General features: G+C 38.9%; 1 protein-coding gene across 1 annotated transcript in view; it reads left to right on the forward strand.

The window, feature by feature from the left end:
- The window catches only part of LOC136866805 (kinesin-like protein KIF20A), a 430,278-nt gene that overhangs the window by 158,912 nt on the left and 253,069 nt on the right, over positions 1-18,297 (forward strand). Inside the window, exon 13 of the mRNA XM_068226714.1 lies at positions 3,318-3,457. Within this exon, the coding sequence (XP_068082815.1) occupies positions 3,318-3,457 (140 nt within the window). The remainder of the gene's footprint in view (positions 1-3,317; positions 3,458-18,297) is intronic.

The raw sequence follows: 18,297 nt of genomic DNA on the forward strand, positions 1-18,297 counted from the left end.
TCTCCAATCAGACAGTCAATTTGGTTTTCGACAAGGTAAATGTACTACTACTACTGGTGTTCTTGAAATTGTTAATCAGATAATAACAGCTTTTGAAAACAAGCAGGCCAATTCTTTAGTGTTACCTTTGATTGTATTAATCATGCAATTGTACTTGGCAAAGCTTGAAATGTATGGTGTCGAGTATCCCTCACTTCACATAATTAAATCTTACTTAAATAATAGAATCAGTTTGTCTTGATTAAAAGTAGGTATTCCACTCTGAAGAAGGTACAACTGGTTTGCCACAGGGCTCTGTCCTCGGTCCATTTTTATTCATTCTGGCAATCAATGATTTGCCGAAAAATGTCCCAGCTCATGCTTTTATATCCTATGCGGACGATACGTTAATTACAAAACACCAGATCATCTCCCGTTTGCATCTGATGTCGCAGGAAGCTCTTGCAACTGCAATGCATTGGTTTTCATCCAATAAGCTGTTGTGCAATCAGGATAAAACTCAATTTCTCACACTAGGATTATCCAAAGATATTCAAAGTCAGTCAAACTTTTGGGTTTTCAGTGTGATGTCAAATTGAACTGGGAAACACATATCGATCATGTTTGTAAAACAATATCACGAGTTGCCTATTCGATATCGAAATTGAGGGATTTAGTTAGCGGTGACTACCTAAGGCTGGCATATTTTGGCCTTGTCCAGTCACACATCTCTTATGGACTGTTATTATGGGGGCATTCTTCTCACGTATATAATATTCTTCTAATACAGAAAAGGTTGTCCGAACAATATGTAGGGCTGGTGCAATTGACCATAGTCAACCTCTCGTCATTAAGCTTAAAATACTGACAATTATAAATTTTTATATTTATATATTTTTGACATACGTTAAAAAAAACCATAAATTAATTCAGTACTAGGGAAGACACTCATCTTCATGATACTCGGGGCAAAGCAGACGTTGACATCCCAATTCACAGGCTGTCAAAAACTACTCACTCACATAAAATCAGTAGTTTAAAATAATTTAATAAATAACCACATTCTGCACGGTCCACTCCTTTAAGTAATTTTAAAAGGAAAATGTATGTTTGGTTAATAGAAAATCCATTTTATAATATCTCTAAATTCTTAGAAACGCATAATGTTAGTATTATGTTTTAATAAAAGGTGTATGTTTGATTGGTTAATAGAAAATCCATTTTATAATATCTCTGAATTCTTAGAAATGCATAATGTTAAGTATCAAGTTTTAATAAAAGGTGTATGTATCTTCCTAAATAATATGGTCTCTCTTATCTCATTTACAGCTATTTATGTAAATTCTGATGTTATAAATGTGGAGAACAAGTGGCTTTCAACTGCCGCAGTTATCTAAAGAATGCTCCCAGTCACTATGTATTACATTCAGAAGTACAACTTGTAACATTCGCTAGTTATCAGGCGGTTGTTTGGTACGCTTTCTAGTTTCTACAGCACAACATTATTATTTGGAAGGAGTGTCTTCCACATACCAACATACACCAACTGGGAATACCAGAGACAATCTCCAGAAATCATTTGGGAATAGATTCTCACTTTTTTCTATTATTTAAGTAAGATTTAATTATGTGAAGTGAGGGATACTCGACACCATACATTTCAAGCTTTGCCAAGTACTAGTTTAAAAAAAAAAAAAAAAAAAAAAAAATGGGACCTCAAATGCTGTCAATGCATTGCTGGCGATATGGCAGTGAAAATGACGTCATTTGGAATGACGACCTGCCAGTAGCAGGTAAGTTGGCAGCACAAGACGATAATTCAAATGAAAGCAGTGGTTAGGTTTATTCAGGTTTGCTGTGTTATAGGGGGCCATTAAGTTCTTTTGTATCAATATTCTTAATATGATAATACGATAAACATATCCCTTTTCTCGACGATGTGGAGTATGAAGTGAGACGAATCTTCGTAGTGAGTTTTTACGACTGTATGCCCCTCCTGACGTCAGCCTAATAAGAGGAATTAACGAGATGAAACGGATGGTGTGATATGAGTAACTTAAACTGACTATAAGTTTATTTATTTTACATGTAGGCCTAAAAGTCGTGTTCACCGTTTATGATTTTTCATTTAAAAATACTGCCTTTCAACGAAAATAGCCACTGTAACTCAAATACATTCATATGTTTGTTAAAGAATAGTGTAGAATGTTTACATTTACAACTTATAGCTCTTTAGAACCTAGAAGCCACGTGTTCATTGCACAAAATTTGAGTTATCGCATATTGGATCCCCCCCTTACTTTTCTAGACTGTAAAAATGGGGGAAAGCTGGGGCTGTACCTTAATTAAGGCCACGGCCGCTTCCTTCCAACTCCTAGGCCTTTCCTATCCCATCGTCGCCATAAGACCTACCTGTGTCGGTGCGACGTAAAGCCCATAGAAAAAAAAATGGGGGGAAAAAAGGAGAATCTAATACACGATTAAGTATGATATTTTTCAACCATTTTTCATTGTATTTTGTATGCTTTGTCTTCGGGCGGCCTACCAATAACAAGCCTATAATGTTCTTTATAAGTTTGTGTCTACCCTATTATTTTCTGAAGGATTTTTAAACATCATTTTTTACATTTGATAATTATATTTCTTTTTTTTAAGGTCATTTAATAGCCATCTTTAAAATTATGTACATTTTGTAATATTCCTTAAAGTCATCAGCATGCGGGCCTTTGCCATTATTGTGTCAGTTCATATATTTGACATCATTAGAGTATTGGTCTCTCTAAATCCCGTACTTGTTCTATTTCGGATCTCGTGTATTTTGATGCAAATCTGTTGTTTTTAAATGTCAGCATACTGGTTTGCTTACGTTGTCTGAAAACCTAGTTGTTACCTGTTATAGGTACAACTGTCCGACTCGTTGACCGAACGGTCAGCGTACTGGCCTTCGGTTCAGAGGGTCCCGGGTTCGATTCCCGGCCGGGTTGGGGATTTTAACCTTAATTAGTAAATTCCAATGGCACAGGGCTGGGTGTATGTGCTGTCTTCATCATCATTATTTCATCCTCATCACGACGCGCAGGTTGCCTACAGGCGTCAAATAGAAAGACCTGCACCTGGCGAGCCGAACCCGTTCTGGGGTATCCCGGCACTAAAAGCCATATGACATTTCATTTCATTGGTACAACTATCGGTCTATAGGTGCAATCAGTAAAAGCACATGTTCAGCTAACCACCCTAAAACTGCTGACTGATTCACCCATCTCTCTTCCTATGTGTTATTCCCTTCCCTTTTTAATTTTATTAAATGTAAGTCATTTAAAGGGACCTCTTGCTTGCAGGAATTGTTGGCCATCGTAGATTCATTACAGAAGGAAGTCATTGAACTTAAACAGAAGAACTCTAAAGTTGAATCTGAAACAAGAGAAGAAATGTATAAGACATTCTCTGAAATGCTACAGAAAGTACAAAAGGATCACCAGTAAGTAACGGTTAATTATTTATATTTGGAGGACGTTAAGATGGCCTTACACGTACATAAAAAGTATTATTGCATTAGACATGATTATATGTTAGTTTTATTTCAGGCTTTCTCTAGCAAACATAATGCAAGATATGTGTTAAATGTCAAAGTCTTTATCATGCTAATTTGTCTTGTTTTACTCAACATTAATTTAAGAGATTATAGTCTTATGTTTCTGACCTTGGAAGTTTAACCCATTGCCATGCAATTATTTTCCTTGAGAAATGTACCTTGGAATGCAATTATTTTTTCTACATTTTTATGTTATGGATGCCACAAACCTGCTACGCTGGTGTAACAGGGGGAGAGGTGATGCTCCCACTTGGCGCGTCCCAGGTGGCGGATAGGGGTGTCCTAACCGGCTTGCCGGCAGACTTGAGGGAAATAAAATACCTCGCGCGGACCAAACATGCTACCCCCTGCGGGTGGGGGACACACATGTAGAATACACCCACGGTATCCCCTGCCTGTCGTAAGAGGCGACTACAAGGTGTGACCAAGGGATGATTGAATTCGAACCGTGAACCTACTTTTGATTCGTACCATCACGCGGGGAACACCATGGGTTGCCTGTACTTGCGAGTAGTACCACTATGTTAGTACGAAATAGGTTTGTGATTGGTAGCAGCAAGAGGGGGTTCTCCTGTGGGTTTCCAGTACCCTTGCGTCGTACCCATGTGAGCAACACCGCGGGTCTGGGCGCTGACTGTAAGTTGTACCCACTATATGAGCGACACCGTGGGTCTGCGTTGCCTGTGATTAGTACCCACTATGTGAGGAACACCCTGGGATAGTGCGAGTCCCTATGGTTAGTACACCTAGGTGAGGAAACTCATTGGTTTGCGTTGGCTATGAGTGGTACCATTGTGTAAGAAACACCATAGGTTTGCGTTACCTATACGAAGTACAATACTTCTGAGTAGTACCATCGTGTGTGGAACACCGTGAGTCTTCGCTACTTTTGATTAGTACCCCAACGTGACAAATACCATGGTTCTACTTTACTCGCGGCATGCACCATTCTGAGGGGCCTTAGACCTGGATTTTGTATCCCTTTATCTATCAAGCATCCTCGATTCAGGATTGTGCTTTGAGTGGTCCCTTGGTCAGTAATAAATTATTTCTGATCTTTATTGAGTTGAATCCACTGGTTTTTTTTGTTTGCTCTTTTTTTTTGTTCCTGTTCATCCATTCCTTCTTCATGACATTTTAAAAAATTTTGATCAGTGGATGATTTTGAATTTTTGTTGTCATTTCATTTCGTACCGGTAGGGGCCGATGACCTCGATGTTAGGCCCCTTTAAACAACAAGCATCATCATATTATGGATGCTAAAATGGTTACAAAAGCATACTGCATCAAACTAACAAAATTTGGGTTAGAGTTTTACTTACTACAATTAACTGAAGTCCTTTAAGGTATGGTACACTTTGAAACAGCCATCCGCGTGGAGGGCAACTTTGCATTTGTTGCACTCGAAGCAAGATTATTCTGGATTCGACGCTCAAAACAGACTTTACATCTCCTTGATGTGGCAGATTTACTTGTTGTAGGAGCAATCGTTTCAGGAAAATGATCCCAGTACTTTCCCTGTAGTCTCATTGGTGTGCTACCTTGAGATGGACCTCCTATAGTGGTGTAATTAAAAGCTCCCGAACATCTGCACACAGTTGCCTTTTGGAAAATTACTGGCCAAACACCATTTTCAATTGTTCAATGCAGTGAGGTTATGTACGAAGTTATCTTCATCCTCACTATCAATTTCACGAGCAGTCACAGTTCTGAGATGCACTATGACTGCTAAAACTACTATTAGATAATTCTGAGATATCTTCATCACCACTATCAAGCGGAAATTTCAGAATTCTTTCCTCTTTCTCCTTGCGATGTTTACACGACATTTTGCTACACGTGGTAACATTCATTTCATGATCAAGGTGACCAACTTTAGAAGCAAAATAATCATTGACATAATGGGCTTCGGATAATAACATTGGCATGTAAACACGCTAGAACTATCTAGGAACGTAATTCAAAAGTACAACATCACAACCAAAAGAAATCGGTAGTCAGACAGACGTATTTCCGACTTGAGTACACGGGGACGGTTATACCCGTCATTGCATGTTAATGAATGTGGAACTCTTGACGGCTGTACCAGTAATTGTAGCGGAATGGATTAAATCAAAACTATTACTTTAGCTTGATTTCCTTGCTATTCTTCCTAGAGTATGCGGGTGCTGCAAGTACCTGATCACCTGAAGTATGCTATCACCATCATATTCAAGAAAGGTGATCGCTGTATATGCCGCAAGTGCCGTGGTATATCTTTGCTGTGCTTTGTTGACAAATCCTGCAAGGATTTGCTTAGCCGTCTCCTGTTTGTCTCTGAGATTCTCCCAGGGTCTCGGTGTGATTTCTGTGCCTCAAAGGGCAGTTGACATTATCTTCTGTGCAAGGCAACTCCAAGAAAAATTCTGAGACCAGCAGCATTCTCACTTACTTGGTGTTTGATGATCTGGAAAAGGCTTTTTGAGTCTGTCCTGAGGCCTGCTATGTAGGCAGTGCTGAGACACTTTGTGGCCCTTCATGTTGGTATGTCTGGTCAAGTACTCCATTAGAAAACATCTCTGGATGCCTTTCCTAATCATACGTGGTCCGAAGCAAGGGTGTATACTTGCTCCAATGCTCTCTGCTGTGTACGTGGCTACCGTGCTTTGCAATTCAGTATGTAACGGCTCCTTTGGCATGGATTTAAAGTATCGTCATGACAGAAGTCTCTTCAACTTGACGAGATTTTGTTCATATTTCTTAATTCATGACCAGACTAACTGAACTTGCTCGACGTGCCCCAGTGAGTAGCCTTGCCGAGTTCATTCTCTGTCTCAGACGTCATTCTGGAGCAGGTAGATCACATCTCGTACCTTAGGAGCATCTTGTCTAAGCGATGCATCTCGGGAGAGGATGTTGAAAAGAGACTTTGTGATGCTCTTTTCACATTTGGTTGGCTATCCAAGCGGGTTTTTGAGAATAAGACCTAACAGTTCATACCATACTCGGTGTATAAAGCAGTCCTCATCACATTACTATATGTATGTGAAACCTGCTCTCTGTGCTGCTGTGACAGCAAGAAAGTCGAACGTTTTCGTTGGCAGAAACTTCGTTGAGTCTTAAATATCAAAGGATGGCACATTATCTCCAATCTTGCATTTCTTCAGAAATGAAATGAAATGTCGTATGGCTTTTAGTGCCGGGACGTCCCAGGACGGGTTCGGCTTGCCGGGTGCAGGTCTTTCTATTTGACTCCACTAGGCGACCTGTGCGTCGTGATGAGGATGAAATGATGCTGAAGACAACACATACACCCAGCCCCCGTGCCATTGGAATTAACCAATTAAGGTTAAAATCCCCGACCTGGCTGGGAATTGAACCCAGGACCCTCTGAAACGAAGGCCAGTACGCTGACTGTTCAGCCAACGAGTTGGACATTTCTTCAGAAAGCAAGCATGACAGTGTAGAAGCTTCTTCCATTGGCCTTTGGCTTCAGTGGACTGGGCTTGTGTGCCCAATGAGCAACAGCCAGTTGTTTTAAGGTGAACTTTCCTGAGGCACAAGACACCATGGTGATCCTCCGAAACATGTTTTTTTTCTTTACGTCGCACCAACACAGATAGATTTCTTGGCGACATGGGATAAGAAAGGAAGGAAGCAGCCGTGGCCTTCATTAAGGTACAGCCCCATTGTTTGCCCGGTGTGAAAATGGGAAACCATAGAAGACCATCTTCACGGCTGCCGACAGTGGGGTTCAAACCCACTATCTTCCAGATGAAAGTTCACAGCCACACACCGCTAAGCATGGCCAACTCGCCCGGTCCGAAGCATTATAAAGACCCTCCTAAATCTATCATGAATGTCGGAAACATCAAACACACTTGCCAAGGATTGCTCTTTGATGATAAACCTCCTCTACTGCTGTTGAACAGTTTCAGCTAGACTACTGCAGGCATGTAGAGGTTAGACTACAGTTATGCGTACTCCATGAGATACGGCCTTGTCCTCCCCCATCCATCGAGTACATCCGTGTGGATGCATGTTTATTTCGTCTTAACTACTTCGAGTCTAGACATTGATGCAAGTGTGATATGCGGATATAACTTGAAAACAATCTCTCACCCATGGGAAATTAATGCAAGTATCGAGCTCGAATTATTATTATTATTATTATTATTATTTTACGATTATGGTTGTTATTATTATTAATAATTGTTGTAAAATATAGTTATGAAATGTTACATTCAGTTAGTATTTGTATTATGACGATACGATAGCGTTGTTTGTGAGGTTATGTCATAAAACATGTGCTGTACGTAAATATGAGTTCAGTTAATGTAAATGCCTGTAAATGAATATTATATATTTTATTCTTACCTGTGTATATAATTCATAATCCACCACAGTATTTTGAAACACACTGTAACTTCCAAAATGGCACTAGATCATGGTAGAATATTCTGTACATTATAACAATGTTGTTAAGCACTCGAGGATTTTTGAGAAGGTATTTTTTTGTAACGTACCTTTCTGGAAGTCACTTATATATGGAGATGGTCTTGATGGTAACGAAGAGTTATTGTTTAGTAAAGTTATGGTGTAGTAAGAGTTTCAATGGTGAACTCGTGTTAACTGACATGCCAAGGTAGGCAGTCGGTAGTCATCTGTTTCAGCTGTGTTTCAAGGTTGTAATCTCTATGTGCTGTGATAAGCAATAGTTAAATTGGTGGCTGTTGATGTTCTCGGAGTGAAGTGTTGTGTTTGTGATACTGTGATTAAGGTTATGCGTGTGTTGATTTGTAAATAGATGAAAATAAATAACTGTACCAGCTGACAGATTTTCGTGTGCGTCTTTGTAGATTCGTTAGCATCCATTCTGTTTTGGTCATTTTAAATTAAAATAAAATGTTTCGTAGATCTAGTGAAAGCATATGACAGGGTACCGAGGGAAAAGATGTTCACTATACTGGGGGACTATGGAATTAAAGGTAGATTATTAAAATCAATCAAAGGCATTTATGTTGACAATTGGGCTTCAGTGAGAATTGATGGTAGAATGAGTACTTGGTTCAGGGTACTTACAGGGGTTAGACAAGGCTGTAATCTTTCACCTTTGCTGTTCGTATTTTATATGGATCATCTGCTGAAAGGTATAAAATGGCAGGGAGGGATTCAGTTAGGTGGAAATGTAGTAAGCAGTTTGGCCTATGCTGACAACTTGGTCTTAATGGCAGACTGTGCCGAAAGCCTGCAGTCTAATATCTTGGAACTTGAAAATAGGTGCAATGAGTATGGTATGAAAATTAGCCTCTCGAAGACTAAATTGATGTCAGTAGGTAAGAAATTCAACAGAATTGAATGTCAGATTGGTGATACAAAGCTAGAACAGGTTGATAATTTGAAGTATTTAGGTTGTGTGTTCTCCCAGGATGGTAATATAGTGAGATTGAATCAAGGTGCAGTAAAGGTAATGCAGTGATTTCGCAGTTGCGATCAGCAGTATTCTGTAAAAAGGAAGTCTCCCACACGAAACTATCTTTACATCGGTCTGTTTTCAGACCAACTTTGCTTTACGGGAGCGAAAGCTGGGTGGACTCAGGATATCTTATTCATAATTTACAAGTAACAGACACGAAAGTAGCAAGAATGATTGCTGGTACAAACAGGTGGGAACAATGGCATGAGGGTACTCGGAATGATGAGATAGTCTAATTTAGGATTGAACTCGATGGATGAAGCTGTACGCATAAACCGACTTCGTTGGTGGAGTCATGTGAGGCGAATGGAGGAGGATAGGTTACCTAGGAGAGTAATGGACTCGGTTATGGAGGGTAAGAGAAGTAGAGGGAGACCAAGACGACGATGGTTAGACTCGGTTTCTAACGATTTAAAGATAAGAGATATAGAACTAAATGAGGCCACAGCACTAGCTGCAAATCGAGGATTGTGGCGACGTTTAGTAAATTCACAGAGGCTTGCATACTGAACGCTGAAAGGCATAACAGTCTATAATGATTATGTATGTATGTATAAAACCATACTTTTTGGTATCATTTTGAGTCTGTGATTATTTATCATCCAATCCTCCATGGAAGCAAACGAGAACTGGCTCTTTCTGCTACCTCTACAAATGGAGTGCAAATCAAAGACCCAAATTTAGTTAGTTATTTTCTGTCATTTACAGTAAAACATTGTTTATTGAAACTCAGCTAATTCAAAATGTCAAATTCGAGGTCCCCAGAATGCAACGTATACTTTTACATAAGCTTTCCGGACAAAAAAATGACTCATTCCTGAAGAAATCATTACTAGGATCATTTAATACTGTGTAACTCTACCTGTGGACTGCCTGAATTTGGTTAGGAAGTGAGTCCACAAGGTTGTGCAGGTACGTTGCATCCGGGTTAAGCCACTCGCCGAGAATTTGATCGCGCAATTCACCAAATTGCGCGGATGCTAATGTTGGCGTTTTACCCGCTTTTCCCTAGTGGCCTTCATATTTTCAGTGGGGTTCAAGTCAGGTTATTTTGCTGGCCAAACTCGATGTAATTGGGTGGGTGAATGTTCATAAAATGAGACGTGTACGTCCAGCCCGATGACCTTTGCTGTTGTCATCTTAAAAAATTGCAATATCAATAGCATACTTATCATGCAGATGTTGACTGATAGGAAATGCCTAATCATCTAGAATGTTTAAATAAACATGCTGGTTCCTGTTGGTAGTCACCTCAATGAGCTGGTCTAATCCATGATATGAAAAACACCCCCAAATTATCACAGACCAACCTCTGGCTGGAACCTGATCTTGCACACATCCAAGATAAAATGCTTCATATGGTCTTCGATGCACTCGATGACGCGCGTCATTCAAATACAGGCAAAAACGTAATTCGTCAGACCACGCCACGTTCCGCCAGTCAGCAGCTGTCCACGTTCGTTGATTTCTAGGCCTTTGATGATGCGCAGCCTTATGTGCCTACATGAGCAATGGCGTCTTGCGAGGTGACAGACTCCAAATGTTCATCGCATGCTGTTTCCGTCACAGTGTTCTCTCGGTAGCAGATTAGGATGTACCTTCATTCACTGACTGCAGCAATTCCTGTCGGGTTTGGAAGTGATTTTGATTCATAACCGTGAAACGTGTCTCCTGCAGAGGTGCCAACTATTACGGGTTGTCCGCAATCATTATGGATCACCTCACGATAACTACATTACAGTCAAAGGGAAAATTATTACGGAAAAGCAACATTATCGTGAAAGTCATGTTCTATGGGAAAAAAAAGAAATAAAGAAGGAAATTAGTTCAGTCCTTTCCAGCTTGTCTGATAAATCATCCTCGTTTCATTGCTTGTGAGTTGGCAACGGTACTTATTTGATTGTAAGCATTGTGAAGTTCATTGTGTTAATAAAGGAGTTTATCTGCTGTTTTCCAGTACAAATCCTTAGGTAATGTTGTATTTACAGAATTGATAGCCATGTTTAGGACATGTACACTGGAATCGTTTAGGGTTCAGACAATGAAAATGTCATCACAGGAGAAGGTTGTTTCAAGAATGCCTACACTGAAAAGCATCTGCTGGATGCGAAACAAGTTACAAAGAATGTTTTATCATTGAATTAACAGATAGTGTGTAAATGTTAGATTTTAGATGTGAGAATAGATTGTGTCGGGAAGGAAAAATGGGGTATAATTATTGAGAAGGGAGGACATGCAATGTGAAGTATTGTGTGGGTCCTTTAAGTGGAAATTGGTCATTTTTAATACAAAATTATCGATACACTACTATTTTCTTGCATATTTGCCACAATAATGGCCCGTCTCCTCTTTTATTATTGGTGCGAATTGTCAATACCTCATGCAAGTTTTTCATTTTTCCAGTTAACATGTTCACTGCTATGCAATTTACATATTGCCACCTCTAAAAACTGAAAATGGAAAAATGACAACTTACCAAATTACATAAAATCAGCTTCATGGTCCGTATCGCACTTCAATAGATTCACAATTAAGTATTTATTTATTTTCCACCTAGTCGATACAATGATTGCTTAAGGCAACTTTTAATGGTCAAAAGTGGTACATGTTTCGTATATTATCAACATCTTCAGCCACATAACACTGTTTAGATGAAAAATATATAAAATTGACAAAGTAATGCTTTAGATGAAGTGTCCTTAAAATTAACATAAGATTGACAAGATTAAAACAAACAAATAACTCAAGAGAAAATATATAAATTATTTCTACAATAGAAAGCAGTCGTCAAGGAAACACTTGTACAATATTCCATAGAGAAATTGTCCTAATAAATATTCTTTTCTTGATAATTCATGAAAAAAGATCAATTTATAAATTAAAAATTATACAATTTATAAGTAATTATCGAAATGAAGAAATCCTGATATCACAGTGCGGCTCTTATTATTAATGTAGATGAAAATATAACTAATTCCTAGTTGTCAATGGGATCACACATGACTGCCACAGGTCATAAATTTACCAACATAGAACAAGACCTGACCATCATAAAAAAGTTAAAAAAGGGCAGCTTAATGAACACTTATGAAGACCTGTACATTCATCTAGACCAACTTGTAAAGAAAAAGGATAACCTTAATGAGGCTGTAGAATATAAGAATCCATTATATTATCAAATTCTAGTATATTTGAAAATGCTTGAGAAGGATCACGAAAAAAGAATTGGAATTTCTCCACCTACAGATAGCCCTACAACTTATTCCTCCTCAGTTGAAGCTATAGGTGACAGCAAGGAAGTTCTTGACACACCTATATCCCCCGCTCCTCCACCTCCTCAGGTGCAAGAGCAAGGAAGAACGCATCATCAATATTACACCCGGCGCAAAACTGTGAAAGAATGACAGGAGTTACTGTTCCAAAGGAAAGCAGGCTTAATAAAATTTGACAACTAGGAATTAGTTATATTTTCATCTACATTAATAATAAGAGCCGCACTGTGATATCAGGATTTCTTCATTTCGATAATTACTTATAAATTGTATAATTTTTAATTTATAAATTGATCTTTTTTCATGAATTATTAAGAAAAGAATATTTATTAGGACAGTTTCTCTATGGAATATTGTACAAGTGTTTCCTTGACGACTGCTTTCTATTGTAGAAATAATTTATATATTTTCTCTTGAGTTATTTGTTTGTTTTAATCTTGTCAATCTTATGTTAATTTTAAGGACACTTCATCTAAAGCATTACTTTGTCAATTTTATATATTTTTCATCTAAACAGTGTTATGTGGCTGAAGATGTTGATAATATACGAAACATGTACCACTTTTGACCATTAAAAGTTGCCTTAAGCAATCATTGTATCAACTAGGTGGAAAATAAATAAATACTTAATTGTGAACTTACCAAATGTCAAAAATCCAAACATGTGTCTATAAAGATGATGAAAATGAAAACCTACAACCTGTTTTCCAGTCATTGACCGGGTCAGGGATGGAATGAATGAAGCAGATATAGGCTATTAGTACGATGGGGTCGCCACTCCCAAAGTGATTTATTAATGAGTGATAGATGCTTTGAAATGAGAATGGAGAGTGTTGCTGGAATGAAAGATGACAGGGAAAACCGGAGTACCCAGAGAAAAACTTGTCCCGCCTCCGCTTTGTCCAGCACAAATTTCACATGGAGTGACCGGGATTTGAACCACGGTATCCAGCGGTGAGAGGCCGACATGCTGCCGTCTGAGCCACGGAGGCTCTCTTTAAAGATGATACATGCCTAAATTAACATTTCTGAAGACGTCTAACTCTGTGGGTCGGATTCGGCCCCTCAGCACCGTGCGCTACACCACTGATCGCTATTTTGTTGAAAATCTTATGTTATAATGAAAGAGATCACAATAATTACTGTTTGACATGTTATAAATTGGAAAAATACAAAAACCACATTTAGCTTTCTTAATGTTGTTTTTTCACTATGTACAATAATTTATAGATCCACCCACCATCCACTGTTTGGTCCACTTACATGTCTTTGTGGTACTTGTCAAAACAACCAACCGGGCAAAGCCCCGGCAAATTTGGACAGCCAGATCACACAAACGTTGATTGTTTTTACTTCCTGCTTTATAGCAGACCCTGCAGTTTTTGTGTTTGGTTCCTCCTTTGGAGTCTCGCTCATCATATTTTGCCAACCGATATAAGTTGTTCTTTCTTAGAGAAGTGCGCACTAGCTCTGCTTGACGGAGTGGCAGAAGTGATTCCACTATTTGTAGTCGTATAAAATCATTTTCGGATTTCCAAGCCTGGTACTGTGCATGTTGTGTAAGTGGAAAGCAATGATGATCGTCAGTTGTATGATGTGGACAAAAAAATTTTGGTACCAGCGATGGGTTTTTTCGAAAGGATAATACTCCTTGAGTTGGTCACAGCGATGTGGCCCTTTCTTGTGTGCATTATATTGCACAATTGGCAAAGGTTCTTCTACCATTGTGTTCTCAAATTGCAAGGAAATGTATTCTACCACTCGCTTGTCCCTCCATTTGCCCACCATAATTCCCTCTGCGTATTGAGCGATGGTTCCAACTTTAGTCAGTATTGCCGTCTTCACAATTGGAGCGTTGTGCTGCCGGTCAGCTCGGAGTATTCCTGTACTGTATGTGTTTTCTGACAGCAGCTTAGACGCTAGGGCAAAACTATTATAATAATTATCCATGAACACAGCATGGCCATTATTCAGAAGTTCCTCCAAAAGATGCATGACCACTTTTGTTAGTGTCCTTTCCCAGACATCTGGTCGTTGGCTCTGGCGTACGCAATAAATTTGAAAGTGAGATCCTCGGGTTCATGTAGAGAATAAAGTTTTATGCCATATTTATGTCGTTTCCCCTTTATGTACTGCTTGAAAATCAAGCGACCCCCGCCAAAGTACCATAGCTTTGAAATCAATAATTTGTCTAGCCTTTTTCAGCCTGTCTAATGACTGGGGTTTGGGATGATTAGTAGTTTTAGCTGGGGAAAAGTGTAGGCACCGTAATATAAGTGGAGAATGATCCCAGCTCATATACTGTCGTAATGCAGGAATGTTGAAAAGCCTGTGAGTTTTCCTATAATCTTGGTGTCTTCTCACCTGCAATGTTCCTGTATGAATCAGCAAACCCAAAAATGTCTTTAGTTCATTGACATCGACATCCTTCCGTCTCGTAATGTTCGATTTCTCCTTTGTGCTTGGTCCACAAAACAACTCTTAACCCATAATTGTTTCTCACGACAAACAAATTCCCAAAAATTGTTATCAAGCAACAATAGAAACCAGTTAGTTAGCTTGATTTCTCCTGGTATCGGCACTAGCAGTTTGGTTTCTTTGTTAAATTGTATGTTCTTCAAGCCAAATGTTCGATTTGACCAGGTTGGGTTGAGTTCCGGTTCGTTCTCACTTTCCGATTCAGAATCAGAACTTCCTTCACTCGCAAACTGATTATCACTGCCGGACAAATCAGCACGACAATAAGCCTTCACAAACTCGTGATAAAAACAATTAATATATAAGTCAAAGTTATAAAATATAGGCCCCCTGCCGCCACAATCGTAAAAAATCGCCAAAAGATGTGAGCGACAAACGAAAAAGTGTATCACCCCACTACTACTCAAGGAACATACAATGTGTCTTCATCAAGAGGCGAGTTCACACTGCTTAGAAAAGGCATGGCAACGCGGGCCGGATCCGGGTCATGTACACTGTTAATATCATACTGTACTCAGTTGCTTCAGTGCGTATCGTGTTTTTATTAAGAGCAAACTGCTGAAATCTGAGTAGTTGTGTTACTTATCTTGTTTCATAGATAAACAGCTGCTTGCTGTTGATATTGCTGGATTCTGTGAATGAGCAAGAGTGGAGATCCAAAACTTAGACTTGAACTCTATGAGGCTTATTGATGCCATTGATGCCGTTATTTGTGGCGAACATGTTTCTATGCATATTGGATTGTTTCTGTTTTTCTCCAAGCGTAAATATTTATTATTTTATGAAATGATTCATGGATTGCCGGATATTGTTGCACAAACTTCAACCACCTAACACAACTGTTGTAAAGATACTTAAAATAGAATCTCAGAAGTCTTCACCATGTTCTGATTTTGATCTCCCATACAAGGTAAACATATGGTAACCTAAAAAAGAAACAACTCAAGTAATTAATTAATTCATTCATACATTTTAATTCAAAGCACAGATAAATGGTAATTCCAAGTATTGTGCCAATCCATTAAGTGGAAATCAGTCATTTTTAATTCAAAATTTTTATCATATATCTTTTTCATGTATAATTCTCTAACCATTTGTTTTCTTGTTCAGGTAGTTTTTTAAATTTATTTATTCAAATTTAGTTTCTGCAGACTGAAGAACCCTACAGTTTTAAATTTAGACATTGGCCTGGTTTCTTCAACTGTATGTTAAATTTTACTTAATAAGTGTTAACTAACAATTGTTATTAATTTAACACTTTGTTTAAAAGTGCCCTGTTTCACGAACACATTTCCAACATTTGTTACGAAACAATTGTTAAAGGTAAATTAACACATTTCAGTGAGATTTCTGAACGCGTTTGGCAGTGAGCGTCTTTTGTTTCTTTACATAAAGTCCTCTTAGTGGTGTATTGAAATAATATTTTGTCACACAGACACATGGTTGACATTATTATGGGTTATGGTTAGCGGACACCGATAAGACGTAAACATGTTAAGTAAGAGGAACAAAAGCGTTATGATGAATGAGAGTTTTTATTTCATTTAATTTTAATTTAAAATTATGCGAATGTGCTTAAGAAATGAAAGAACGGACTGTTATATCACAACATTCGATATAGCCTATTCATATATTCTTATCACCGGGAAAATGTGATAATTGATGTGTTCTGAATGGTTTTTGGGCATTATTTTATCACAATTAGAATAGAATTAATTATTTTATTGCGGGGAAAATAATGTAATGCCTTGTTAATGCTGCAGTGGCAGCAGGAATTCTTTGCAGGATTCTACACTCGTTTCTTGCACCCGTGAACATAGTCGCCTACAATTACATGAAAAGTGTCTCAAGCATAATATCTAACAAATAGAGGCCAGACCCTGCGGTCAGCTGATTTCAACAAGCTTCAAGGTACCTGTGGGGAGACACTCAACGGTAACTTGTGTATAAGTGTTAAAGTCAACACGCTTTCGTTTTCGAAAAAAATGAGGTCAGATGTCATTACACAGAATCCGCTTCGGGCAAAGTGGAGGTGGTAGAACACTAAAAGGCAAACAAATTTTACTTAAACATGTCAGGTCCGCAACCTAATAACTTCTGAAAAATTGATGAATCCCCGATTCCAAAGCAACGCATATATACTTGGGAGTTACATCACAGTGGATCAGAGTGGTGGCCAAGTGGTCACCGTACTTGTCTGCGAACCTCGTAGACATGAATTCAAGTCTCATCGCAGCTATGACTTTTGCACAAAATAAACTAATATGTCCGCCTGTGTGGTGTAGTGGTTAGTGTGATTAGCTGGCACCCCTGGAGGCCCGGGGTTGATTCCCGGCTCTGCCACGAAATTTGAAAAGAGATACGGGGGCTGGAACAGGGTCCTCTCAGCCTCGGGAGGTCAACTGAGTGGACATGGGTTCGATTCCCATCTCAGCCATCCTGGAAGTGTTTTCTGTGGTTTTCCACTTCTCCTCCTAACTTACGGCCACGGCCGCTTCCTTCCCTCTTCCTTGTCTATCCCTTCCAATCTTCCCAACCCCCAGTAAGGCCCCTGTTCAACATACCAGGTGAGGTTGCCTGGGCGAGGTAGTGGTCATCCTCCCCAGTTGTATCCCCGACCCAGATCCTGAAGCTCCAGGACACTGCCCTTAAGGCGTTAGAGGTGTTATCGCTCACAGAGTCCGAGGGAAAACCGACCCGGGATGGTAAAAAGATAAAGAGGAAGAAGAAGACAATTTAATTAATATTTGAGGGAACGTCAAGATAAAAATTGGAACAAAAGTATTACGCAAATTGCAGTACAGTTTATTTTCTACCTGAAATTAATATAGGCCTAAACGTTCTCACAGTTACTGCTGGATCTCTTTTTACATATATATATAAAATAAAGTTCCACTGCAATTTCATTATTCATTTTATTCGCATTTTACCTTCACATTCCCTCAAACAATGATTTAATTTGTATAAAAATCACATCTATGACGGAACTTGAACCAGAGTCATCGCGGTTCGGAGACTAGTACGATGACCATTCAGCCACTGCTCCACTTGTCGCAGTTGCAACTCTTCAGGTATATAGGTGTTGCATTCGAATCGGGGGATTCATAAATTTTTCGGAAATTATTGGGTTGCAGACCTGACAAGTTTGAGGAAAGTGTTTTCGCATTTTAGTGTTCTATCACCTCCATGTGGTCCGAAGCGGATCCTGCCTCATGATAATTGTCCTTGCGGTTGGAAACTCTAACCTATTTTCAATATCGTCTAGTATCTTGTTCATTATGGCTTTGGTAATTAGAAATATATCTTCTGACAACTCTATAAAGTAATTTCTTAGTATGGGTCGTACTTTGCCTTCTTCAGTTTATACGTAGTCTTCATACAGCAGTAAATCTTCAAACTTAGGTCTTCTACATGCCTCCGTTTTGAAATTTTAGCAGTTGTAAAGAGGTTTAACCATTGAACTATAGTTCATTGGGTTTAACACAGGGCTGCTGCCAGGTTAATTTAACACAAGTATTAAA

Source organism: Anabrus simplex, chromosome 3, assembly GCF_040414725.1.
Source record: "Anabrus simplex isolate iqAnaSimp1 chromosome 3, ASM4041472v1, whole genome shotgun sequence".
In the NCBI taxonomy this organism is placed as follows: Eukaryota; Metazoa; Arthropoda; class Insecta; order Orthoptera; family Tettigoniidae; genus Anabrus; species Anabrus simplex.